This window comes from Orycteropus afer, unplaced genomic scaffold (genome assembly GCF_000298275.1).
Source record: "Orycteropus afer afer isolate SDZICR_OR568_19922 unplaced genomic scaffold, OryAfe1.0 scaffold00018, whole genome shotgun sequence".
Lineage (NCBI taxonomy): Eukaryota > Metazoa > Chordata > Mammalia > Tubulidentata > Orycteropodidae > Orycteropus > Orycteropus afer.
Genome location: NW_006921605.1, coordinates 19,973,480 through 20,000,161, shown reverse-complemented (window position 1 = coordinate 20,000,161; position 26,682 = coordinate 19,973,480). Strand labels below are relative to the sequence as shown.

General features: G+C 43.3%; 1 protein-coding gene across 1 annotated transcript in view; it reads right to left on the bottom strand.

Annotated features, from left to right (window-relative positions):
• The window catches only part of MARCHF10 (membrane associated ring-CH-type finger 10), a 95,447-nt gene that overhangs the window by 49,096 nt on the left and 19,669 nt on the right, over window positions 1–26,682 (bottom strand). The window contains exon 3 of the mRNA XM_007959915.1: window positions 7,968–8,139. Within this exon, the coding sequence (XP_007958106.1) occupies window positions 7,968–8,139 (172 nt within the window). The remainder of the gene's footprint in view (window positions 1–7,967; window positions 8,140–26,682) is intronic.

The window sequence follows — 26,682 nt, the reverse complement described above, 5'->3', positions numbered from 1 at the left end:
CTCTCGCCCCGTGAGCCTGGCACTGAGCCAGAGAGCTCTTTCGGGTTCCAGGTGCCAGAACCCCACAGCACAATGGCCTTTGGATGCTTCTAGTGCGGCCTGGAGAAGAGAGGTGGTTCCTTTCCAACTCCAGCTGGGCTGGGAGGGGCACTGGGGAGCAGCTGGGAGTAGGAGGTACGTCCCCTTACTCCTGAACTTGCTGGGCCTGTGGACTGTTCTGCTTCCCCTGACCCACATGAGATTCTGGGATGAGAACAGGGAACTCTGTGAGGCTGATGTCTCAGCTGACAGCAAGGTGAACTCTTCACCTGGGTCATGAAATCAGAGCTTCTGGATCAATGGCTCATCAGACTCAGCTGGATCTTGACTCACTGCCTGAATTTTCCATGTATTTTTGGAGATGACACTATCTCTAGCTTGCTGGGTGCTTTCCGATTATGCATCTTTTCCCACTTCGTGTTTGCCTTTGGAAACTCAGGGTATATAGTAAAAATGTCTGGACCTGTATACATATTAAAAATACAACTGTACTTTTTGTTGAAAGTGAAAAAAAAAGGGATGGGGGGGTACAGCATTAAGACAAAGAAAACAAAGTTTTCCAGTCCATTCTCCCAACTACATGCTGCTTCCATGTGCTAAGTATTATAATGCTGTAATGTATTGAGTACCCACCAGCCACTCCTGGGAAGGAAGGTTGGCCAATCTACTTCCGTAGTGATACTGCCTCGGCAACCCAAGGAGGGGTCGCTATGAGTCAGGTCCGACTTGATGGCACATAACAACAACAACAACAACAATGTATTGAGTGCATATGAGGCCAGGCACTGTACTAAAAGCTGAGTGTATGTTCTATCATTGAATCTTCACAGCAGGTAGGATGTTTTTACCTCCATTTTACAGATGAGGAAACTGAGGCATAGAGGTTACTTGCCCAAAAGTACAAAGTAAATAAGAAATGGGGCCTACACCCTTAGGGAATGAATCATTGGGTATGTAGGCTCAGGCCCATAGTCTTAGGGAACACTAAGGTCAATTGGCACAACATAGTCCCCAAAGACAATGTTCTGTATCCCACTTTGAAACTCAAGGAGGGCAATCTACTTCCGTAGAGATTCCGCCTCAGAAACCCAAGAAGGGGTCGCTATGAGTTGGGTCCGACTCCACAGCAGTGATTTTGGTTTGGTTTGGTTTTATATGTATATAACCACAATAGAAATATTTAATATATATTTGTATATATATATATGTGTGTGTGTGTGTGTGTATATATATATATATATACACACACACACACATATATATATAAAACAAAATTTTGCAACTTTAACCATTTTTAAGTGTCAAGTTCAGTGACATTAATTATACTCACCATATTGCACAAGCATCACCACTATCTATTTCCAAAAGTTTCATGACCCCAAATAGAAACTCAGTATCCCTTAAGCAATAACATCCCACCTCTCCCTCCCTTCAGCCCCTGGTAACCACTAATTACCTTTCGACTCTATGCATTTGCCTATTCCAGTATTTCATATAAGTGGAATCATACGATATTTGTCCTTTTGTCATCTGACTTAGCATAATGTTTTCAAGATTCATCCATGCTGTGGTCCAAGCATTTTGACTCCAAAGCACTCATCCTTGAAATCCTCATCCCATTGCATAGAGAGAGCTAATGAAGATCTTCCCAAACAAATTCATCTAGACACCCCCAAACCAACCCAACCCACTGCCGTCAAATTGACCGTAACCCATAGGAACCCTGTAGGACAGACTAGAACTACCCCATAAGGTTTCCAAGGCTGTGATCTTTACAGGAACAGAGCGCCACAGCTTTCTTTCTTGGAGCTGGTGGTTTCAAACTGCTGACTTTTTGATTAGCAGCTGAGCACTTAACCACTGCACCACTGTGGCTCCTTTATCTAGAAACAGTTCCACGAGTATATGAACTTAATTTCAAATGAATGAATTTCTTCTATGAGCATGTAAGGAACAATGAAGATCTGAGGCCACCTCAGGTATAAATTTACTTGTTAGAGGCCCCTGATATTTTCTATACAGGCATACTTTGTTTTATTGCACTTTGCGTTTTTACAAATCGAAGGTATGTGGCAACCCTGCATTGACTAAGTCTACTGGCACCATTTTTCCAACAGCACGTGCTCACTTTGTGTCTGTCTCATCTTGGCAATTCTCACACTGTTTCAGATTTTTTCATAATGCTATTGCACACTTAATAGACTACAGTCTAATGTAAGCATAACTTTTATATGCACTGGGAAACCAAAACGTTTCTGTGACTCACTTTATTGTGATACTCGTCTTGCTTTATTGCGGTGGTGTGGAACCAAACCTGCAATATCTCTGAGGTCTGCCTGTATTGTAAAGAGTCATCTCGGGGACTCTAAATGTCAGTTCACATGCAACAACACCCTTTCATGACAGACTATCATTATATAGACTCACACGTCAGTCAAGCCACACTCCTCAAATCAGTTACTGTATTCAGTAAATGTCAGGCATAACACAGTACGGAAGGCTAGCCTACCATGCAGATGTAACAGGGATTTCGCTGTGTCCAATGCTTCAGTTTTGCACAGAATCTCTGGTCTGATGTGGGAAGTTTTGGTGACTCACTGCCCACTTTGGACCACGCCCTAAACGCTTCAGGAAAATTTCTCTACAAAGGTCAAAGTTCAACTAAAGCAGGGTTCAACTAAAGCAAGGAACTGAGAATTTACTTAGTGAAGTGATGTGTCCAGACAGCTCAGACTCCAAGTTCTTTTTTTCTATAAAATAAGGGTATTTACTGAACTTTCTGAATTGTCACACCAGCCACTTGACTTTCTTCTTTCCTTTTTCATATTTTGTTGTGGTTTAGGTGACAGTTTACACAGCATGTTAGATCCCCATTCACCAATTCATATGCAGACTGTTCCCCAGCACTGGTTACAGTGCCCACAGTGTGCCAGCATTCTCCCCATTTCCCTGCCACTCCTCGCCTTCTCAGCTTTGCTCTTGGGTAAATGTTGACCGTTTGGTCTCATATGGTTGATCGTTTACAAGAGCACAGTCCTCACAGGTGTTAGTTTATTTATAGGCCAGTTTATTATTTGGCTGAAAAGTGTCTTCTGGGAGTGGCTTCAGTTTCAAGTTAAAAGGGTATCTGAGGACAAGTCTTGGGGGTTCCTCTTGTTTCCATCAGTCCCGTAAGTCTGGTCCTTTTTATGAATTTGAGTTTTGTTCTACATTTTTCTCAGTCTAACCAGGACCTTCTATTGAGTCCCTGGCCAGAATGGTCAATGGTGGTAGTTGGGTACCATCTTGATTTTCTGGTCACATACTAGAAGAGGCTGCGGTTCATGTGGGCCATTAGTCCTGTAGACTAATTTCTTCCTTGAGTCTCTGGGTTTTTTTTTTTTTTTTTTTTTCACTTTTCTTGCTCCGGATGGCAAGACATCAATAATTGGATCTTAGATGGACGTTTGCAAGCTTCCCCCCACCAAAAAAAAAAAAAAAAATCATTTTATTGTGATTTGGAAGTTTACAGAGCAAAGTAGTTTTCCATTCAACAATGTATACACATTTTCTTTTATGACATTAGTTGAGATCCCTCAATGTAACAGCACTCTTCTTGTTCCTTCCTGGGGTCCCCACTTCCGTTCACCCATCTTTCCTGTCCCTTTCTGCCTTCTGAACTTTGCTTTTGGTCAAATGCTGCCCTTTTGGTCTTGTATAAAGAACTCTGGTGGTGCAGTGGTTAAGGAATTTGGCTGCTAACCAAAAAGTTGGTGGTTTGAACCCACCAGCCACTCCATGGAAAACAGATGAGGCAGTCTGCTTCTGTAAAGATTTACTCTTGGAAACCCTATGGGGTTGCTGTGAGTCAGGATTGACTTGACGATGGCAGTGAGTTTGGCTTTTTATGGTTTAGTCTCATACGGTTGATTGTTCTGATCATGTGGTTGATTGTTCCTCATGGGTGTTACTGTTCACTTTATAGGCCTGTCTATTATTGTTTGGCTGAAAGGTGATCTCCAGCAGTATGTTCAGCTCCAAGCTTGAAGGGTGTCTAAGGGCCATAGTCTCAGCAGTACCATTAGGCTTTATTAGACCAGTAAGTCTGGCCTTTTTTATGATTTTGAATTTTGTTCTATATTTTTCTTCCAGGATCTTTTATTATGATCCTGACCAGAGCAGTCACTAGTGGTAGGTGGGTACCATCTAGTTCTTTTGGTCCAAGCCTAGTAGGAGCTCTGGTGGTGCTAAGGCAGGATGAGACATGATGGACCCAGCTTCATCCCAACAAAACTCAGAGAGTGAAAAACCCCTCTGCCCATACTCCCCCTTCCTCCCTCCCATGACCAGCCATCGCTGATATCCTTCTTATCTATGCATGCCAGCCAACTCATACCCCCTCCCATCTCCCCATTTCTTCCCTGCCTGTGCTTGTTCTGCTTCTGTAACACTGCTGGCTTGTGTCCTTGAAAATAACCAACCACCCTTTTATCCCAAAGACCCTGGAAGAAGAGCTCCATAAAAGCCCTATGTGGCCTTTGTTCGGGGCTCAGTCTCTGGATGCAAATCCACTGAGCCCAAGTGCCGGTACAATAAAGTCCTTCCTTTGCATAATCCTGCTCAGCATTAGCTTTTCTCTCGGTGGCTCCAGTAACATTTCAGTGACTAAGGCATGTGACTGCTAACCAGGAGGCTGGCGGTTCAAACCCACCAACCACTCCTCAGAAGGAAGACTGGGCAATCTACTTCCGCAATGATACTGCCTCAGAGACCCCAGGAGGGTTTGCTATGAGTTGGATCCAACTCAGTGGCAGTGACTTTGGTTTTTGGGAAGGCTAGTAGAAGCTGTGGTTTGTGTGGTCCATTAGTCCTTTGGACTAATTATTTCCTTGAGTCTTTTATTTTCTTCATTCTTCTCTGCTGTAGATGGGAAGAGGCCAATCACTGTATCATAGATGGCCAGTTGCAAGCTTTTAAGATCCCAGTCGCTACTTACCAAAGTAAGATGTGGAACATTTTCTTTATGGACTATGTTATGCCAATTGACCTAGATGCTCCCAAGACTATGGTCTTAAGCCCTCAAGCCCAATGACCCAGTCCCTCAAGGTGTTTGGTTCTGGCTAAGAAGTTTGTATAACTTCGCCCTCTGTATGCTCTACTAAAAAGAAAAGAAAAGCCGAACTCACTGCCATCAAGTCGATTCCAACCCACAGCAACCCCCTTTGGGTTTCTGAGGCAGTAAATCTTTACTGTAGATTGCCCAGCCTTTCTTCTGCAGAGCGCCTGGTAGGTTTGAATGCCAACCTTCTGATTAGCAGTCAAATGCCTTCAGCACTAGGCCACCAGAGCTCCTTATACCTGAGCTACTATATACCTGGATGTATTTGGAACACATAAAAATACCTACATAAAAATATCCTCTGCTAAGCCTATATATGCTTGTGGGTGTACTCCCATATGTCAACCCACACCTGTTCAGTTTACACAGCTACCTATGTATCTGCTTATGAGTTACGTTTGTTATTACTGTTATTGTAAGATTGTGTATGTAATGGTATTTACTATTATTGGCTTTTACTCTTACATACCTCTTACTCTTCTTTTGCCTTGGTCATGTTGTGCTGACCTCCCCCTTATTGTGTACTGCCTTTCCCTTCATCCAAGTTAATACATGTTTACTGTATAGCTAGTGATTTTTCTTCCCTCTCCCTCCCATCCCTGGTAACCATCAAAGAATGCTTCTTGCTGTGTGCAAACTTCACAAGCTTTTAAGACCCCAAACGCTACTCACCAAAGTAGGATGTAGAACATTATCTTTAAGAACCAAAGTATGCCAGTTGACCTAGCTGTCCCATGAGACTATGGTCCAGAGCCTTTAAATCCAGTAAATCAATCCCATGAGGTGTTTGGATACATCTAGGACATATGTCTAACTGTGCCTTCTATGCCACTTGACTTTCTAAACAAACTCAGCTTAAATTTTCACCATGTGTCCAGGTTATCATTTGTTATGCTAATGAAGGAACTCTGAGTCTGGAAATGCTGGGTGGTGCAGACAGTTAATGCCCTCAGTTGCTAGCCAAAATGTTGAGGTTCATGTCTACCCAGAGAAGCTCAGAAGAAAGGCCTGGTGATCTCCTTCTGACAACTCAGCCATTGGAAACCCTGTGGAGCACATTTTGACTCTGGCACATAAAGCATCACCATGAGTTGGAATCAACTAGTTAGCAACCAGCTGTTTTTAAAAATGAGTCTACACATGAAAAGCGAATGGACCTTCATACATCAATGCTTTGCTTTCAGCCAGCTGCATGATCAATCCAGAGGACTGCACAACCGACACAGCTTCTATAGCAATCGTCATCAATCACCAGGCTTGCTATACCTGCCAGACAGCCAGGCCACAGTCCAGTTCATGGCTGCATGGGCCCTAGATAAGGTCTAGGGCCACAATGGTAAAGCTGCAGGTTTTTAAAGGCTTTTGCTACAGATACCACCCCTCATTTGAGCCCACTTGGCTCTTTTGCCTACACCTTAGTGTTTTCCAGTCTGATAATCCTTCAAATTCAATGCTTTATAGAATAGAAAATGAATTGGTTTTCCTTTTCTGTCACTGTTGTAAGTTCCACACAGAGTTTACTCAGACTGAAAAACATCTGTATTTATCAGAGAAACCGAATCACTGAGTGGACCTATAGTGTTCATTGTGATGACTGCTCTCCACAGATGACAAAGCACACAGGGCTCCCAGATTCCTGATGTGAGCAAGAAGCCTAGCAATTCTGTTAGTTGAATGGAGTTGCATTATTTAAACTTACATTACATTTTTCCAATTAGAAACAGTCAGAACTTAATGAAATTATAACATGTATTGTGAAATATTTGGGGAGTGACCTTATCTGTTCTATTTCCGCCTCAGTTGGCTGAGTTAAAATCCAGTTCCTACTAAAAGTCTTTAAAACAAGTAACTGTTAACTATGATAATACTTCTCCCTGATTAAATAAAGAAAAAGGGCTGGGGCTTTGCCTGAAAGGACATCATGTCGGAAGTCAGTTTGGTTTTGATTTCATTAAAGCCGTAAAACACGGGTGGTTAATGTGAGTGAGGGTTGCCGTCTTCTAGAAATGCACTAAGACTTACCTGGACAGGGCGTTGCCTGACAGGACCTATATTTAGGATTAGGAGGTAGTTGTGATTTGGATTGAAATGAATTGCCTGTTCTTTAAGAATTCTTCAGCAGTTAATCTGGATCATTCCCATTCATTCCTCTACAGAGCAGAAGGCAGACCTTTCCACCTACTTCCCTAACTCTGAAGACTCAAGTTTGTCCTACAGATGTTGGCTTGGATGCGGATGAGCCCAAGGGACTCTAAACTTTGAGTTGAATTTATCCGTTTTCTGGATACTAGTAAATCACTCTTGCCTCAAGCAGTCGGCTAATCTTCGCTTCAAAGGAGGCTGAAGAGTGAATTATTTACCAAAAGCGCAAAAGGTTCATCCTCTCCCAGAGGACAAAACCAGAACTGGAGGGCTTTATTACTCACCCTCTCTTAGCTATAAATTATGTCACTCAGATGCTTTTGAAAGCTTCTCCTCCTGCTCTTGCTTGAGTCATAAAACTTGATACCTGAGGCCAAATGCCTTTATCCCCCATGAAGGGTGAAGAAGATGAAAAGGCAGCAATTCTGGGTGGGTACCACCCAAAGCAGGCGACTGGCCAGAAAACTTGGGCAGGTAAGAGAGTCACCGTACCCAGTTCACACCTTCTTGGCATGGTGGTCAACTCTGAAATTAATGTCATCATTTGTATATAACCAGCGACCTTCTAAAACCTGAATTAGCTACTTCAGAAACACTAGGTTTACCCAATACTACCAGTTAGATTGTTCTCATTACTTTCAACATTGGGATTTGAGATTTTGTGCATTTCCTTAAACCAGATACTCACCTGGAGAGGGTTTGCTGGGGCCTGTTTTCTCTGGTTTCTTTGGCGTCATGGTGCTTTTATGTTTCTGTTTGACTGATGTTTGATCAATTGCTGGAAGTTTGGAATCACATTTAACCGAGGAAGTCTTGGCAGATAATCTTTGTTCGGCATGAAGGTCCTCCTCACCAGAACTCTACCGAAAATGAAAGGTGTCTGAGTATCAGTGACCAAGAATGTCACCTTCAGTAGACAGAGAAAAAAACGAGGCAGAGAGAGTGACCCCTCCAGCAACAATCCTGGGGCATCCTGCCATGCTAAATATACCCTTCTGCTAGGGAGACTTGATCGACAGGACATCCCAACTTGGAAACAGCAGCGAATGCATCTACTCTGTAGAACAACAGGGGAACAATGCATTTCTGATCCTTAAGTAATTGGGTGACCAGTGAGCAGCTCATGTTCAAAGTCACATAGGAAAATAGGAGAAACAATTAGTGTTCTTTGCTGTTTGTGATTTGAACTGCTTTGGGGTAAAATGTCCCTTAAGTTCATCATAAACTTGACAATGCAAAGAACATTTAGACAGTGTGGTGGGAACTGGGTAAATCAGACCTTAGTTACAATATTCTAATTATGGGGTACAACATAACAGTTTTTAAAAGTTCCTACTTACCTGTTTTCCACAAAGTCAGTATAAATCTCTAGGCGGACAAATATGATCCCTGCTGTGTTAGAATACCCCAGCACAGCCTCTCATACGCAATAAAAATCATCCAGGCATTCAACGGTTTTATGCTTTGCCACACTTATACCCACCAAGGAGCCCTGGTGGTGCAGTGGTTAGGCACATGGCTGCTAACCCAAAAGGCCGATGGTTTGAACCTACCAGCCACCCTGTGGGAGAAAGAGGTGGCAGTGTGCTTTCTGTAAAGGTTTACAACCTCGGAAACCCTAGGAGGCAGTTCTGCTTTGTGCTATAGGGTCCGACGAGTCGGAATTGGCTCCACAATGTTGGGTTTGCTTTGTTTTGTTCTGATATACTCACCAAAACAATAGAAATGATTTTATATTGAAAACAATATAAATGACTATCACAAACCTGCGCCTAAAGGGTGATTTAAATCCAGCTTCGTAGCGCCTGAGGCACTTGACTGCTCACCAGAAGGCTGGCGGTTCAGACCCACCAGCCACTCCTCTGAAGGAAGGTGGGGCAATCTACTTCGTAGTGATACCGCCTCAGAAACCCAAGGAGGGGTCGTCGCTATCAGTCAGAACTGACTCAACGGGCAATGAGTTTTTTTTTTTTTTTTCCAATTGTGTTAGGTCCTGGTGTTAGTCTGATTTGCTAGAGTTACATATTCTGCAACAAACACCCTGGGGAGCTGTCCCTAAGTTCTCTGACCTTGTATCCCTTGGGGGTGTGGGGGGGACAAACTGTTTGCCGTGGGGTCAGTTCTGACTCATAGCAGCTCATGTGTTCCAGAGCAGAACTGCACTCCACCGCGTTTTCAAGGCAGTGACCTTTCAGAAGCCGATCGCCAGTCTTTTCCTCTGAGGCATCTGGGTGGGTTTGAAACACCAACTTCTCAATTAGTAGTTGAACACTTAACGGAGCCAACCAGGGATTCCTTACAGTGCTGTTAATCCTAAAATGAAAAGTCCTCTGACAACGTGGTCCTTTGCAGACATGGAATGCTAAGTTAACGTCCTCTGCAGGCCCCCTCCCCCAACTGTTGCAAGTTGTATTGATCTTGCTGATCCTCTCCGTTGACAGTTGTGGCATTTTCATTTCACAGGCTGCTGACTCAGGAAAGTACTCTGAATAGCTCTGAATTATTGGGCACAACCTAAGACAAACTCAACTCTAAAAAGCCCCTATGCGTCTGTCTTCTATAAAGAAGTCTGAATAAATCTACAGATAGAGAGATCATTATCCTTCTAGATGATAAATCACGGTTTATAATTTAGAGTCTGGATGTAGTCTTCAAATAATTATTGTTTCTCTGTATATTTTCAGAAAACAGACCACACTAACATAAAGGGAAAGGAAGAGGACAGTACATAATATATTCACTATTCTTCCTTCCCCTCTTGATTCTGGAATTTAATGGAAATCCTTGAAAATTTCTAAGGTGTCAAAGGTGAAACATTAGGTCATTTAAAAATATGAGATGTTGTTATGTGCCCTTGAGTCGGACCCGGACTCATAGCGACCCCTCCTTAGGTTTCCGAGGCAGTATCACTAGGAAAGTAGATTGCCCCATCTTCCTTCCGAGGAGTGGCTGACGGCTTTGAACTGCCAACCGTCTGGTTAGCAGTCGAGTGCCTTAGGCACTACGCTACCAGAGCTCCTAAAATATGAGATAGGTTCTTCACTCCCAGAAAAGGAAATGTGGGCAGATTTTAATTATGACGCTTCAGATTGTCGTCATAATTGGATCCTAGAAGGCATGGACAAAGACATCATTAGTAAGCGTGGGACAGAATTTCTTGTGTGAATTGCCCAACACAAACAGCTCACATAAGTGGGAGAAGAAGCCTGTTCACACAAGGCCCTGCTCTTCAGGTCCATGTTCAGTCAGCAAAGAGGCAGGAAAGATGTTCTGTGCTAAGGTTACTGGCACCTGTGGCAACAGCATCAGGAGCAGATGTCTGCTAATGTTAATGTGGGTCCATCCCCATCACCCCCAGTGGCTGGAATCCTCTGCTTGCCCCTAGGCAGTGGTGAGTTGGGAGGGGTTAGTGAAGAGACTCTTTATTGGGTGGTAACCCATGTTTAAGGAGCCCTGGTGGTGCAATGGGCTCTGCTGTCAACCAAAAGGTCGGTGTTTCCACCCACCAGCTGCTCCCTTAGAGAAAGCTGCAGTAGCCCACTTCTGGAAAAGATTACAGCTTTGGAAACCCTGTGCGACAGTTCTACGCTGTGCTGTGTGGTCACTATGAGTTGGACTCTACTTGACAGCAGTGTTTTTGGTTTGGTTAATGTATGGACCAGGCAGTGTTTCATTCTGCTGTACACGAGGTCATGAGTCGGAGATGACTTGACGGCACCTAACAACAACAACAACAAAGTATGGGATTGCACATTTTATTCAGGCTCCTGGGTAGAGCCATCAACCTTATTGCCAGGTGGCAACCATTCTTAAGAGTCTAGAAATTATAGCTGTAAGTGAATGCTTCCTCAGTTGGAAACTAAAGCCACAGTGAGAAGAACTACAGTGCTTAAGCATGTGTTACTGAATCTTTTCTTGCTTGCCTTATTGAGTATTCTTAAACAAATCATTTAAACATCATGCATCTTTCTTCATGTTGTCTCATGTTCTCAAACAACTATCCTCCTTCATGGAAACCAGTCATATTACCCTCTCCCAGCAGAAGGATGGCGGTTCAAACCCACCAGCCATTCCTCGGAAGGAAGGTTGGGCAATCTACTTCCGTAGCGATACTGCCTCGGCAACCCAAGGAAGGGTCGCTATGAATCAGGTCTGATTCGATGGCACATAACAACAACAACAACAACAACAACACAGGGTAGAAGTTCATTCTGCCATGAACATGTGGTATTTAAGACTCCCTGGGAGTGAATCACTTGGCTCTTCCATATGTGACAATGGGTCATTAATCTCTCTGTCTCAAATTTTCTTATCCTTCAACAATAGTAGCATAGGAGCTCTGGTAGCGTAGTGATTAAGGCACTTGACTTCTAACCAGAAGGCTGGCAATTCAAACCCACCAGCCACTCCTCAGAAGGAAGGTTGGGCAATCTACTTCCGTAGTGATACCACCTCGGAAACCCTAGGAGGGGTCGCTATGAGGCGGGTCCAACTTGACAGCACATAACAACAACAACAATAGTATCTACCTTTTTGTTGTTTGTATAGATACCACTTAGAAGAGTACTGGACACGTAATAAGTGCCACGTAAGTGTTAGCTTTTATATTTAGTCATTAATTCATGTTCAGCCATTTAACAAAACTGACTAGCTAATTACTGAGCACTTCTGAAACTGAAACCAAAAGCTCCAATTAAAAAGTTCCATTGGATTTCATCTATCCCAGAGAGCCATGAATGGAGAGCTGGGTCGGTTCTTATACCCGACTCTCAGTTTCTTCTTAAGGCTATATAATTTATGATAATCTTACAAATAATGGCTTGAAATTTATCTAGTCTTAAGAAAATATGGTACAATTTTTTTACACAGTAAATGGCAAATAAATAACACCATTTAGAGATTATCAAACAAGAATAATGAAACTATTTTTATTTAAGGTTTATTTTTAAACTGTGCTTTTTCCACTTGTAATTTTGAACAGTAATTAAAATTTTCATTTCGTCTCCCATATGTTCATAGGTTGAAATGTCACGTGGAGGTGGAGGCAACAGCATGCTGCTATTCCTTTGGGGGAAGGAAATCAACTCTATCTTTCACAATCAAAGCCTATATGACATTAAAAAGAAAACTTACATGATATATGAGTAGACTTTAAATTCTCTATTGAGAATTTGCTGAGAAAGTCCTATTAATGCCAGGTTAACCAGAAGAAGTTACCATTGAAATTAATACTTTATGGAATATTATTTTTATATTTAACATTTGCCAAAGATCTCCAACTTGCTCTCCTGATATCGTACATAATAAAGCAGAGTTGCTACTGTTGCCCAGGACTAGCCTCTCTCAAAAGTTCAAAGACTCACTCTGGGAAGAGAAGACACTTACATTCAGGGAAGGCAAATGTCATTGGGTAGTGTAGTAAGGACTTAGTAACATTGTAACAGTTCTAGTTAGACCTCTTGGGAGATGGAGACACAAAGGCTAGGAGGTGCAATGTGTTTCTTCAACAACAGGAGAATCACTAGGTTTTTTTTTTTTTTTAATTTGGGTGAAATTTTACAGAGTAAATTCATCTTCCATACAGCAGTTCACATACACTTTGTCTCATGACATTGACTGCAATCTCCCATAATGCAACAGCTCTCCTCCCACTTCTTCCCCATAGTTACCTTTTCCCTGTGCCCTTTCCTCCCATGCACTCCTGCCCCCTGAGCTGTCTCCCTGTACATACACAGCCCTTCTATTCTCCCATGATTGTTCTCTCTGAGGACTGTATCTACCTAATTGTAAATGTTCAGCTCATATGCCTGTTATTTGTTTGGCTAGAAGCCACAGGAGTGGGTTCAATTCCAGGGCAGCTAGGGGCCATAGTCTCAGGGGTTCTACCATGCTCTATCAGACCTGCCCCTCCCCTTTTTTTTTTAATGAGTTTGAGTTTTGTTCCACATTGTTCTCCCACTATCCAGGATCTCCTACATAGATCCCCCTCTGAATGGTTGACAGTGGTAGCTGGGCACCATCTAGTTCTTCTGGTCTCATAGTCATATAGGCTGAGGATCACATGGTATACCAGTCCCTTGGACTAATTGTTTCCATGCATCTTTGACTTTCTTCATTCTTCTTTGCTTTCATCAAGGAGAGACCTGTCATTGTATCTAGATGGCCACTTTAAAGCTTTTAAGATCCCAGTCACTACTTGCCAAAGTAGGATGTGGAACAAGGTTTTGTGTAGTATGTTATGCCAATTGAGCTTGATGTCCCCTGCAACTATGGTCCCGAGCCCACAGGTCCAACTTGCTCTCTCTGGGTAGCTGGTGGTGACCAAGAAGTGACTACAACCTTATCCCCTGTCAGCTCTACTATATACCTAGAAATTCTTATAGAACATACAAATACACTTGTATAAACATTATCTGCCAACCCTATACATGGTCATGGGCACACTTTCCCTGTCTATCCATCTATCCACCTGTAGATCAATGTTTGCCATCACTGACAATGTAGTACTGTATGAGCAAAAGTGTTCACCTTATCAAATGACTAGGTTTTTAAACTGGGACCTAACAATGTTGCATTTGAAATGACAATGAACAGACATGTTCAGGAGAGCAAGGAAGTTAAAGTAGTTAGGGATAAAAGAACTTGAAATTATTTTCCATCTCTTGGCTGAGACCCAAGAAATTAGTTCTCAACTGGTATGCAACCCCACCTCCTACCTCCCTAAGATATGCTACTATTCTGGTTGATATATACCAAATCCATTTTGCCATGTGCCATGTGAGAAAAGGCTGAGCTGAGTGGATATTAGGACATAAGGCACAATTGCTATGAAAATGAGGGAAGAGACAAAGAGTAGTGTCAGCAAGGTGTCAGAGAGCTTGTGTGTTTGTTACATCTGAAATAAATTTAGTCTTGTGGGATTATGAACGAGTGTGATCGAGGCAGTGAGCCTCGATGTTTAAACAGTGACAACATGGGAAGGGTGACGAGGGCCTGTGGTGCACAGGAGAACCTTCAGAGGGCTGTCCCCAAAGTCAGCAGCCAAGCTGTGCCTCAAACACAAACACTACCTGAAGGAACTGAGGCTGCTTGTATCAATAGAAGAAGCTCTGGTGGTATAGTGGGTAAGACATTTGACTACTAACCAGAGGCCAGTGGTTCAAACCCACAGCTGCTCTGTAGGAAGAAGATGAGGCAATCTACTTCTGTAACAATTTACAGCCTTGGAAACCCAATGGGGATCACTATGAGTCAGAACTGACTCGATGACAGTGAGTTTGGTTTTGGTTTTGGTTTTGGTTTTGCATCAATGGCATTCTGGATATGATAGATACCCTTGTGTATTCGAAAGATATAAATTATGTTCTCTACCGAGTGTTGATGTAGCAAAAGGCTAAACCTGCTCTGGTCTAGAAAAAATTATAATAGTAGTAAAGTCCTTCACGTGTTCAGGGCAGTTTTGATTTCACCAGAATTCTAGACTTGAAGATTCAACAAAGAACAGGAGAGATAAGTCACCTTGTTTTTTTAGACTCAGGTACCATGCACCTGAGACTCAAACTGCTGCTAAGTTCATTTGTCTCTCCCACCTGAAGAGGTGGCTGTCAGATGAGGCAGAATGAAATCAGGATCAGCAATAAAAGTCCTTGCTCTCCATCTTGCCAGAAGATGCTTTTAAGAGTCAGTTGGGCTGCTATGTACATAAATATCATGGGTACCTGTCTCTACCAATGACTTCTGTAGAAAACTCTCTGCTGCCTGCCTTCTCTTTGACATTCCTGCTAGTAAGTTGGGATGACCTAGCACAAGAACCTGACATGAGAGCAACAGTGGACTCAGTGACTAAAGTCTCCATGAAATTTGATCACCATTGGTTTGCTCTCTGAAGGACAGGCATGTGGAATTTTAGAACCGGCTTCACGATTACCATTGCTCCCACTACGGAATGGCCACTGGATGAACCTAGAGCTGCAAGCTACTGAAATGGCATGTGTTAAAATAGTGCAGCAGCCTCAGACTTCCTCATCTAACTTCACAAGGAGGAGAGAGAATCAAGATGACCACCAGCTCAGAGCTGATTCTGTGAGGTGGAGGTCAGACATACCTCCCCTCTCCAACCTTTTTACCAATTCTGACACCAGCTGGTCCCTCTCATGGCACTCTCTACTTCTCTGCTGGGTTTGATAGTCTGTGGCAATGGTCACACACACTCACAGACCATACTCACTGCTATGGGTTTATTAGGGAAGTAACAGGTTATAATTTGTTGTTGTTGTTGTTGTTGTTGTTAGGTGCTGTCAAGCTGTTTCCAACTCATAGCGACCCCATGCACAGCAGAATGAAACACCGCCCAATCCCACGCCAGCTCCACAATCCCTGCTATACTTGAGCCCATTGTCACAGCCACCATGTCAATCCATCTCGTTGAAGGCCTTGTCCTATTTTGTTGACCCTCCACCTTACCAAGCATGGCATTCTTCTCCAGGGAATGGTCCCTTCTGACACATGACCAAAGTAATTGAGATGAAGTCTGGCCATTCTCACTTCCAAGGAGCATTTTGGATGATATCCCTTGTTCCACGTCCTCTTCTGAATCCAGCTTGCACCTCTGGAAGTTCTCTATCAATATACTGCTGCAACCGTTTTTGAATTATCTTCAGTAAGATCTTGCTTGCGTGCAATATTAATGATATTGTTTGATAATTTCCACATTCTGTGAGATCACCTTTCTTTGGAATGGGTACAAATATGGATCTCTCCCAGTCAGTTAGCCAGATAGCTGTCTTCCAAATCTCTTGGCATAACCGAGTGAGTGCCTCCAGTGCGGCATCCGTTTGTTGAAATATCTCAATGGGTATTCCGTCAATTCTTGGAGCCTTGTTCTTTGCCAATTCCTTCACTGCAGTTCAACTTCCTCCTTCAATACCATTGGTTCTAGATCATATGCCACCTCCTGAAATGGATGAAGATCGGCCAGTTCTCTTTGGTACAGTGACTCTGTGTATTCCTGCCATCTTCTTTTGATGTTTCCTGCATCATTCATTATTTTGTCCATAGAATCTTTCAATATTGCAACTCAAGGCTTAAATTTTTTCAATTCTTTCAGCTTGAGAAATGCTGAGTGTGTTCTTCCCTTTTGGTTTTCTAACTCTAGGTCTTTGCACATTTCATTATAGTAATTGGCTTATAATTTAGGATACAGTTTTTCAACCAGGACAGCTCCTTCTTGGCTATGCCTGCAGACAGGCCTCTCTCTTGGCTCGTGGCCCTCGGCCTGGCCTCTGTCCTGCTTGGGCAAGTGTTACAAAGCTCTTTAGCTCTGCCAACAAGTGGCCAGAAGCATGCCACTTTGCCAGGAAGCCTCCTGCCTGAAGGTGGTTGGTCAGCTTTCTCACTCTGTGGGCCAGGAAGCCCACCACGCCATCTCATGCCAGTCCCCTGGTTCTGCTACCACTGTTTCTTTGCTACTGGACTCTGCTGTGTTTGCTGCCATTCTCACTGCTCCTGTGCCATCTCTTGCTGTCTTCAGTGTTACAGCTCTGTCTGTCTCCTGGGTCTAAGAGGTTCTCAGTGCAGAGACCCTAGGTCCAAAGGACATGCTCTGCTCCTCACTCTTCTTGATGGTAGTGAGGTCCCCTTCCTAGCCTCTGGGATTGGCTCATTTTAAGCCTAATAGGATGGCAAAAATGACCAATCCCTTCCTTAGGATACACCTTATTTACATGGTCCCACCCCCACAAGAGTTGCATGCATCTTATTTGCATTAGCAGGCTATCTAATCCCCTAGGTGGGCCACAAACACCTTATTTGCATAGTCCCACCCAATTACTTCGTGGGTGTCACAGGATCATGGCTACAAGGGTCATATTAATTTGCTGAACCACAACATATTTTCTGACACTAGAAATTTTTTATAATACAGATTAATCCCTTACATGCTGCAGAAATCACTGCCCAGTTTACATGGGTGATAACCACACATTTTCATATTTTCGGTTTTTTGATAGTGGGGACACCTATACATAAGATGCTCTCTGTAGTTCTGTGTGATAGATAGTAGGTAAGGAATAAGTAGTATATTGTCAAACAGTTGTTGGAGTTTTGAATTTGAACACTAAAATAGAGTGGTTAGCAGCAACTTGAGACTGGCTTCAAGTTTATTTTTCAGGTATGTTTTTTTGCAACAGTGTATTTTTTCTTTCCTCCTTTCTTCAAATTCATGTTTCCCTTTTAGCTGAGAGGAACATCTGAAGAACATGGAAGGCCTGGCCATCAAATGCAGGTCATCCAGGATAAAGCCTCCTACCCAAAATAATAGACCATAAAACATGGGAATCAACTGAGAAGTACTGTCCACATCTACTAGGCCCTGCTAGGCACTATAAAGGGATCTAAAAAGCAGCCACTTGCAGTGGAGAGACAAAATTCATGCCTATGCCATACTAGCAAATGAGAAACAACAAGTAATTAAGTGACACATTGGGTGGCACCAATTCTAAAGCCCATAAAAACTTCCAAGAAAAGGTGAAAAGTCAAGAGCAGCTTCCTGAAGGAAGTAATGTATAATGAGACTTGATGGATGAGTAGGACGTGGCTAGGCTGGAAGCCACGCAGGAGCCAAGATATAGATGTAGTGATGAGCATGCTTGATTCTAGAACAGTGAGGTGATTGCCAGAACAGCGAGTGTGGGGAGGAGAGGTAAGAAATAAAGCTGGATGGCAGGGTGGGGTCAGACTGTGAGGGTCTCTGAGAGTCAATGTGATAGAGAAAGGGGTCCAGCTGAAGGTTTCTGGGTAGAAGTATGTTAAAGTGGCATTTGACATTTATGCTGAATGTTTCCTTCAGGAAACAGGTCATCCCAAAAAGTTGCCAGTGAAATAATCTCTTTGTAGTTGTATTTGTTTATTTTTGTAAATTTTAATTCTTTGCTTTATTACTAAAGAAATTCATGCTTGTAATGGAAAAATAAAGACAAGCATAAAGAAAGAAAATTTAAAACATTCATAAATTCGTTGACCTTTTAATAAAATTGTTAGTAGCTTGCTGTGTATTCTTTCACATCTTTTTTAGTGACTAAGTGATGGAGACTACTAGCTTTCCACCAAAATCCCTTCTTTTAAAGAGGTAAGAGTTGATGTGACTGCACACTTTGGACTCAATTTCTCAGCCTCCCCTGCAACTAGGTGTGGCCATAGGATGAAGCTTTCACAAATGGTGTGAGAGCTAAAGCCATGCATGCAGCCTGCTTCAGAGAAAAATCTCTGGCCTTGTACTTTCCTTTTCCCCTTCCTGTGAACCAGAGTGACAATAATTTTGAAGATGGAAGAACCATTCATTGGCCTAAGTTCTTGAGAGTCTGAGTAGAGGGTTCCCAATCTGGACTGTCATATGTGCAGAAATAAAAATTCTATATTGATTGAGTCATCACATTTTTGATCACTTTGTTACAGCAGCAAACACCACCCTAACATATATGTATATGCCCACCAAGTGTCTTGTCAGTTTGTCATACTATAGTGGCTTACATGTAGTTATGATGCTACAAGTTATGACACCAGTGTTTCAAATACAAGCAAGGTCCTCCCCAAGTGGACAGATTCAGCAGAGCTTCCAGACTAAGACAGACTAGGAAGAAATGCATAGTGACCTATTTCCAAAATTCAGTCGCTGAAAACCCTGTGGAGCACAATTTTCCTCTGACAAACAAGGAGGTGGATGAGTTGGAATGGGCTTGATGGAAACTGGTTTGGTTGGTGGTACAGAAAACGGGATGGGAGTGGAGAGCCTTATTAGTTGGCCTTTCAATAACTTGACTAGGTGATGGCAGAGAAGAAGACACAGATGGATGGATTAAAAAGATATTTGTTGTTGTTGTTGTTGTTATGTGCTGTCGAGTTGGCCCCAACTCATAGCAACCCCTCCTTGGGTTTCTGAGGCAGTATCATTACAGAAGTAGATTGCCCAGCCTTCCTTCTGAGGAGTGGCTAGTGGGTTTGAACCTCCAGCCTTTTGGTTAGCAGTCAAATGCCTTAGGCATTATGCTACCAGAGCTCCCAAAAAGATAGTTAGGAGGTAAAATTCATAGGACTTGTTGATAAATATGAGGGAGGAGGGATGGAGAGCAAGTCTCAGGGAAATTTTCTAAGATTTTGATGATATCATACATAAAGAAGAATGAAGGAGCAGGCCAAGAACTTTAGTTTCAGATATGTTGATGCTTTGAGGTATCTTTGAGACATCCAAGCAGAGATACTGAGTAAAAGTTGGATATTCAGATCTGGAGATCAGAAGAGAGGCCTGGGTTGGAAACGTAAATTTGGGAGCCAATGGCAGTTAAAGTCTTGGAAGTAGATTAGCATATCTGAGGAGAATGTAGAGAGCAGGCTTCTTGGGTAGAAGGATGGACTTGGATGGGGGGAAAAATTACCTTTATTTTCCATAACCTCCAGATGGAATTTAAGCCTATCTTTCATTTATGAATGCAGGCAACAAACCACACTAGTATTAGCAGTACCTGTGATTTTGTCACCAATTGAAATCACAGATATTTTCACATCTCATTAAACTTGTCGCAGATGTCTCAAAATATCCTTTACGCCCATCACTTGTTATTTAATGTGTTAATAAAGAATCACATATATTACCGAATCACAAATTTCTAAAAATATTTTGATGACAGTATTTCAATAAAATTGGTTTTCTTTGAAATCTTATGTATCTTATTTTATGTATTAAAAAACGTTCTGAGAAAGGGATCCAGAGGGTTTACCATGCTGCCAAAGAGGTCCGTGGCACAGAAATAGATTTAAAACTCCTGGTACAGAGCAAGAAGAGAGTAAAACCTCGAAGAATTCCAGGATTCAAAGCCTGAGTTAAGGAGCGTGAGTTTGCAGTGGGGAACGGGAAGCAGCATCCAGAGAGGAGGAGGAGCCCAGGAGAATACTGTGGTGTCACAGAAGCTCAGGGAGGCAGTATTTCCAGGAGAAGGGAGAGGCCAAGCAAGGCAGAGGCTGCCCAGGGGTCAAGCTCAAGGAGGACTGGAAAGGACCCATTGCAGCAGAGACACAGAAGTCCTCTGATGAAGAGCCATTTCTGCGGAATGATGAGCGTGGAAGACAGATTGGAGTGGGTTGAGAAGTGAGTAGGAGGTGGGGAAGTGGAGTCAGTCAGTGCAAACAATTCTTTTGAGAATTTTGGCTATGAAAAAGAAGTAAGTGGAGGGGGATGTGGGATCAAGGAAGGGCTGTTCTGTTCTTTCTTTTTCTTTTTTTTTTGAGGGAGACCTTAGATCATGATTAAATGTTGATAGGAAGGCTCTTCTGCAGAGAGGTCGAGATACAGGCAGAGAAAGGATGATGGATGGGGTCGGGCTTCTGAGAAGAGTAAGTGGCAGTGGTGGTGGTGGGGAATCCCAAGCACAGTGGAGAGGTTGCTCACGGATGGGACTGAGGACAGGATGTTGCAGAAGGAAGGAGATGGTGAGCTAAGTAACAGTAAGCTAAGAATTTCTCGTATGAGGACCATTACGGAACAGGGTGGAAGAGAGAGAGGAAGGACTGAAGATCAGGGAAAAGAAAGATTTGAAGTGGAAGGGAGAGTTGACCAAAGAAACTGGGCAGCATTGAGGGCCTAGTTGAGACTGGTGGCCATGAACTTTCAGAACACCATTTTTCAAAGTTGGGAGACTTTACCAGTGGCCTGGATGCAGGTCCAAAGACTGAGTGGGCAGAGGGAGAAAAAGACACAGGGGCAAGGCAATTACTAAAGGATCAAGCACAGAATTTAGGCTGCTTAGGAAGGAAGTGAGTATAAGAAAGGGCAATGATAGGGTGAAGGCAGAGGAATAAATGGACCAGAGGTTCTCCAGGTGGAAGAAACGTCACAGAAGAAGTGGTTGAGCAGGAGACCTGGAAGGCTTTTGGGGTCCTTTCGAAGGATGACAAGGTCCAGTATGTGCCATGGGAGGGGTTGCAGAGTGAAACGGAGGAGAGCACTTGAGATGCATCAGGAACTAAGAAGCCAGGGTATGGCTGGACTGTCCACGTGGATGCTGAAGTTGCTTAGGATTGTGGCAGAAGATCAGGAGATGGAGTGGCAGAAAGAAACCTGCCAGAGTTTTTACTGAATAAGGCAGAGTGGCCCTTATGAAGGACAAGAATGATGAGGGGTAAAAGATGGTGCAGTAGAACAGCATAAGCCTGAATGGGCGAGTATCTTCAACAGAGGCTGGGGAACAGTGGTCTGGGAGTAGAATTGGGGAGCAAAAGGGTACCTGCAGCTTCCTGATCCTGAGGCAGGTGGTGGGAGGGATATGAACAACCACCCTGGAGAGGGCGTAAAGAGCAGGAGCATCTGGGAAGAACCAGGCTTCTCTATGGCAAAAGAGGGAGGGGAGCTCTAGAGAAGGGTCTGATGCCCATTCTGCATGCTGCTGGGAGACTGGACCACTCACCATGCCCCAAATGTGCCCATCTCTTCCTTGACTTAGGCTATCTCTTCCACTGTTATGTCCTACCTACCTCTGCTCTCCAAATCCTGCCCATCATCACCTTAGGCCCAGCTTCAGCTTCAAATCTCCATCTCTTCAGGTTTTCCCTTGCCTCTTTATTACATTCATCAGATAATGTCTTAAACTGCAGCCATTCATATATGTCTTATTTCACCAACTCTGTAAACTACCTGAGGGCAGGGACATGGCTGATTCATTACTAAAACCCCATAGCACCTACAGTGTCTGGAACTCAAATGTTTTATAATTTCTTATGAAATAGAGTAATACAGAAAGAAAACATGGAAAGTTTTGGGATAAAATGCTGTGTGTTATAAAATATATTGAATGCAGGTAAATCCTTGGATAATATCTCACAACAGAAAATTTTTACAATTGTGATGTCTGAATTTTAATTAGTTTTTTAACAAGCTTTTTGGTTTTAAAACTGAATGAGAACTATTTTTAAAGTAGGAAATTTTAATAAACTGTAGTACACTGAAATCCACAGCAGTACATACAATGGAAGAAAGCCACTTTATTATAACCTTCTCTCATGCAATTTCTGAGCTGCTAAAATCCAATTAACACAGGAATCTCTTGGGGTCAGAGGTCACCAGTTCTCAGTACCAACAGTCTCACTGAGCTGGGATAGCAATTGGCGTTTGTGTCACCCAGCCCCATGGCACAATCACCCTGGTAGAAGGAGTGACTTGAGGCTGTCTTGCTTATCTGTCAAAAAGGCAGGACAGCATTCTGGAAGCAGCTGCAATTTAAACTGACAGTTGCCCCATTTTACTGCCATGCCCCATTTAAAATTACCTAGTGGAACACAGACAAAGAACAGAAATGAAGGAGAAACAAGGCCCTGCCGTCTTTACCGAAGATACAGTTATCATTCCTTTGCTCCATGAAGCTGGTGAAGATCTCTAGCCCCCTGACTTGCCTTCAGAGGGGCCTGCACACCAGGTATTCTAATCAATCTATGATCTAATCATAAAAGAAATACCCACATTGGTCTGGTGAGTTATCAGGCAGAATGTTCAACCACAAAACGACCTCCATTACAAAGTATGAGTGACTCCTGGGTCAACTTCTGGCCATTCTGAACTTCTTCTGTTCACTGAGAGCTATAACCGAGCTGTTGTAATGTCTTTGTGTTTTTGCCCACCTCTGACAAAAAGTACTCAAAGTACTCAGTGTTGTAAAGAAGCCATCTGTCTTTCTGCAGAGAGGTGTGCCAGAGAAGAAAGCTCTCTTTAGCTGGTCACTCTGGTCACCACCAGTTCAGGGCTTTCCTGATGGTTGATCAACATCAACCAACCTACCTTCAAGCCCAAGCGAGTCATTGCAATAGACAGCTGTGCCACACTGCTATCTCCTCCTGTAATTTCAAAGAGGGTCAGAGAGTATTAGCCACCACAACTAGTATTATTCCCTTTTAGATTGCAATGAAATACTTATTATGGCCTTTCTAGTCCTGGTCTTTATGACTCCCACCAGATGACTGGGTGGGACTCTGCAAAAGTGAGGTGCTTATGGTCCACCAAGGGGATTGGATAGCTTGCTAATAAGGTAAATAAGGTGCCCAGCACACTTGTAGGGGTGGGACCATGTAAATAATATGTATGGAACCCTAATGCGGGGATTGGCCAGTTTTGCCATCTCACTAGGTTTGAAATGAACCATCCCAGAGGCAGAAAGGGGATTCTTGCTACCATCAAGAAAGAAAAGCCAGGAGCAGAGCATATCATCTGGACGTGAGATTCCTACGCTGAACCTCTTCGACCCAGGAGACAGAGAACCCTAACACTTTGCTGAGATGGCAAGAGATGGGGAGAGATGGCGAAAGACGAGAAGAAACAGCAGAGAAACAGTGGCAGCAGAAGCAGCAGAACCATACTCACGAGACAGAGCAGCAGGCTTCCAGGCCACAGAGCAAGAAAGCTGAGTGCCTTGGGGCAAGAGCTTGCTGGGAGAGTGGGGTGTCTCTCTGGGCACCTATCAGCAGAGCTAAAAGAGCTTTGTAACATTTGTCCACCAGGGCAGAGGTCACAGGGCCACAGGGCTGAGAGACCGAGACCAGGGAGAAGCATGCCTATGGTATGGTGAGAAGAGATTGTCCTGATGGAAGAACTGTATCCTGACTTGTTTCTCATCCTGAATTGTAGCCTATTACTTCCCTACCAAACCCCATAATCATGAGTATTGTCTGTAAGTTCTGTGTGGCCACTGCAATGAATTATTGAACCCAGCAGAGAAGTAGAGAGGGCCACGCGAGAGCTGTTGGTGTCAGAATTGGGGGGGGTGGAGTTGGAGGGTGGCGGAATGTCTGACCTCTGCCTCATAGGAATCAGCCTTGGGCTGTTGATGTTGATGGTGATCCTCGTCCCCCTTTGTGAAGTTAGAGGAAATTAGACAATGCCTCCCCCACGCCCCCTTTGTACCTTTCATACCCCCTTTTTGCACCTTTCAACTGTCCCTTTTAGGGTGAGAATCCTTATTCTGGCTGTATGGTTATAGCTATGACTTTGAACATGTGCAGATCCTTAAAATATTCTTGTAGTTGTCAGCCCTCAAACCCTTACTAAGCTACTATTGTGTGCTAGGCACTGCAGATACAACAATAAACAATGCCTGCTCTTGAGGAGCTCCCAGCTTAACAGGAAGAGGAAAACAGGAAAATCTACCCAGTGGTGGAATTGAGCCTGGGGAGTTATGGGAATACAAAGGAAGAACAAAAGCAAAGTCACTTGACCGCCTCCCTAGCAGAACCCCTAGAAACTCCTCCTGAGAATGTGTGCTCAGAGTTGAGGATGCACAATGGTTGGCCAGATGAAGTTGGGGAGGTGTGTGGGTACAGGCCAAAAAAGGGCCTTGATACCTTGCTAAGGTGTTTTAACTTGATCCCCAAAACCATGAGGAACCACTAAAGAATTTTTAAGAGAATGACATGATTCAATTTGCTTCTAGAGGGATCACTCTTATAGCAATCTAGAAGTCTGGCTGGAGGGGTGAGATGAAGGTAAAACTAAATGAATCTTATTACAATCCAAGCCAAAAAAAAAAAAGGGAGGGGATGGTGGACAGATTCCAGAGAGAGGAGATAAGAGAGTCAGGCTTTGGTGTCTGATTGCCATGGAATATGAGTAGGAGGGGAAGGAGTCTAAGATAATCTCTAGAATTCTGATTTGGGCAGAAATTAGAAATTCAGGAAAAGGAACCAGTTTGAGGGAAGATGATGCATTCAGTGTCTTGAGTCAGAGGGGCTTGTGGGACATGCCATGGTGAGCAAATGAACAGCTAAAATGGGAAACAAATTCCCACAGAGCTACACTCATCAATTGTGGGCTGCAATTCCCCCTCCATGACGAATCTCGGGTACACCTTGAGGGTGCAGAATCTGAGCTGGAGTCAAGAGGGCGGCTGTGACAAACACCTCTCCAGGTGTTGTAGATGACTCAGCCTCTCAGGGTGGAGCCCTCTGGCAGTTAGAACCAGCATGTACGTGTGTGACTTGCCTCATCAACACAGGCCTGGGGCCAGAAAGACTCGAGGCCCAGGCCAAAGGGGATCTGACAATGAACAAGCAGAAGTTAGAAAAAGTGAAAAAATATGACTCATAGAACGTACATGCTGTGTCCTGAGCCTTGGCTGCTTTCACAACACCATTAAGGATGTCAGTGGGTTAACACCCTCTTTGAAAGAGAAGCTGATGGTTTCACAGACAGGACAGGCTGAATAAATAGGCCATGCAAACAAACACAGGTCCTAGAACACAAAATGCAAATGGAGGCAGCCCTGGCAGACAGCTGAATCACTAGAGAGTTAACATTTGCAAGGACCTGCTGTATGCAAAACAGTGTGGATTATGCTGACCCCAAACTCCTTTCTGGCTGATGGAGTCTTATTTTGTTTTGTTTTTTGGCCTTGACTATAATCTACAGCAGGAGCTCTGGTAGCATAGTGCCTAAGGCACTTGACTGCTCACCAGAAGGCTGGCGGTTCAAACCCACCAGCCACTCCTCGGAAGGAAGGAAGGTTGGGCAATCTACTTCCGTAGTGATACTGCCTCGGAAACCCAAGGAGGGGTCGCTATGAGTCGGGGCTGACTCGACGGCAAACAACAACAACAACAAATAATCTACAGCAGAACCATTTGACAGAATTTTCTGCAACAGTGGAAATTGTTCTATATCTGCATGGTCCAAGATGGTAGCCACTAATCACTCCTGAGCATGCGAAATGACACTAGTGTGACTGAAGAGTTGAATTTTGTTAAAAAATACATTTTATTGTATTTTTCATGGAAGTATACACAGCAAACAGGCTCCCAGTCAACAATTTCTACACACAATGTCCAGTGATATTGGTTACATTTTTCAGCTAGTTTCAACATTCTTATCATCATTTCTCTTCTATTTGTTCCATTCCCATTTATTTAGACTCACTGCACCCCAAACAGCTCATCTATGCTTTAGAGTAACTTGTCCATTTGGTCTCATAGGGATAATTTTTAGAAGTGCACTGTTCTCAAGGGTGAAATTCTTTACTTTTTGAGCTAAACTGCTATTTAGTTAAAAGGTGAGTTCAGGGGATAATTTCCGTTCAAGGTTTAAACAGAATCTCAGGGCAATAGTTTTGGGGATTTCTCCAGTCTCAATGAGTCCAGTAAGCCTGGATTGGTTGAGAATTTAAAGTTCAGAAGGATTGCATTTTTAATTTTATTTTATTTTAATTTAAACTTAAATAGCCACATGTGGCTACGGGCCAATGTATTGGACAACATGGTTCTAGATTTTTGCTGCCTGCATGTATGGAAGGACAGGTTTTTTTTTTTTTTTTTTTCATGGTTCTAGATTTTTGCTGCCTGCATGTATGGAAGGACAGGTTTTTTTTTTTTTTTTTGGGGGG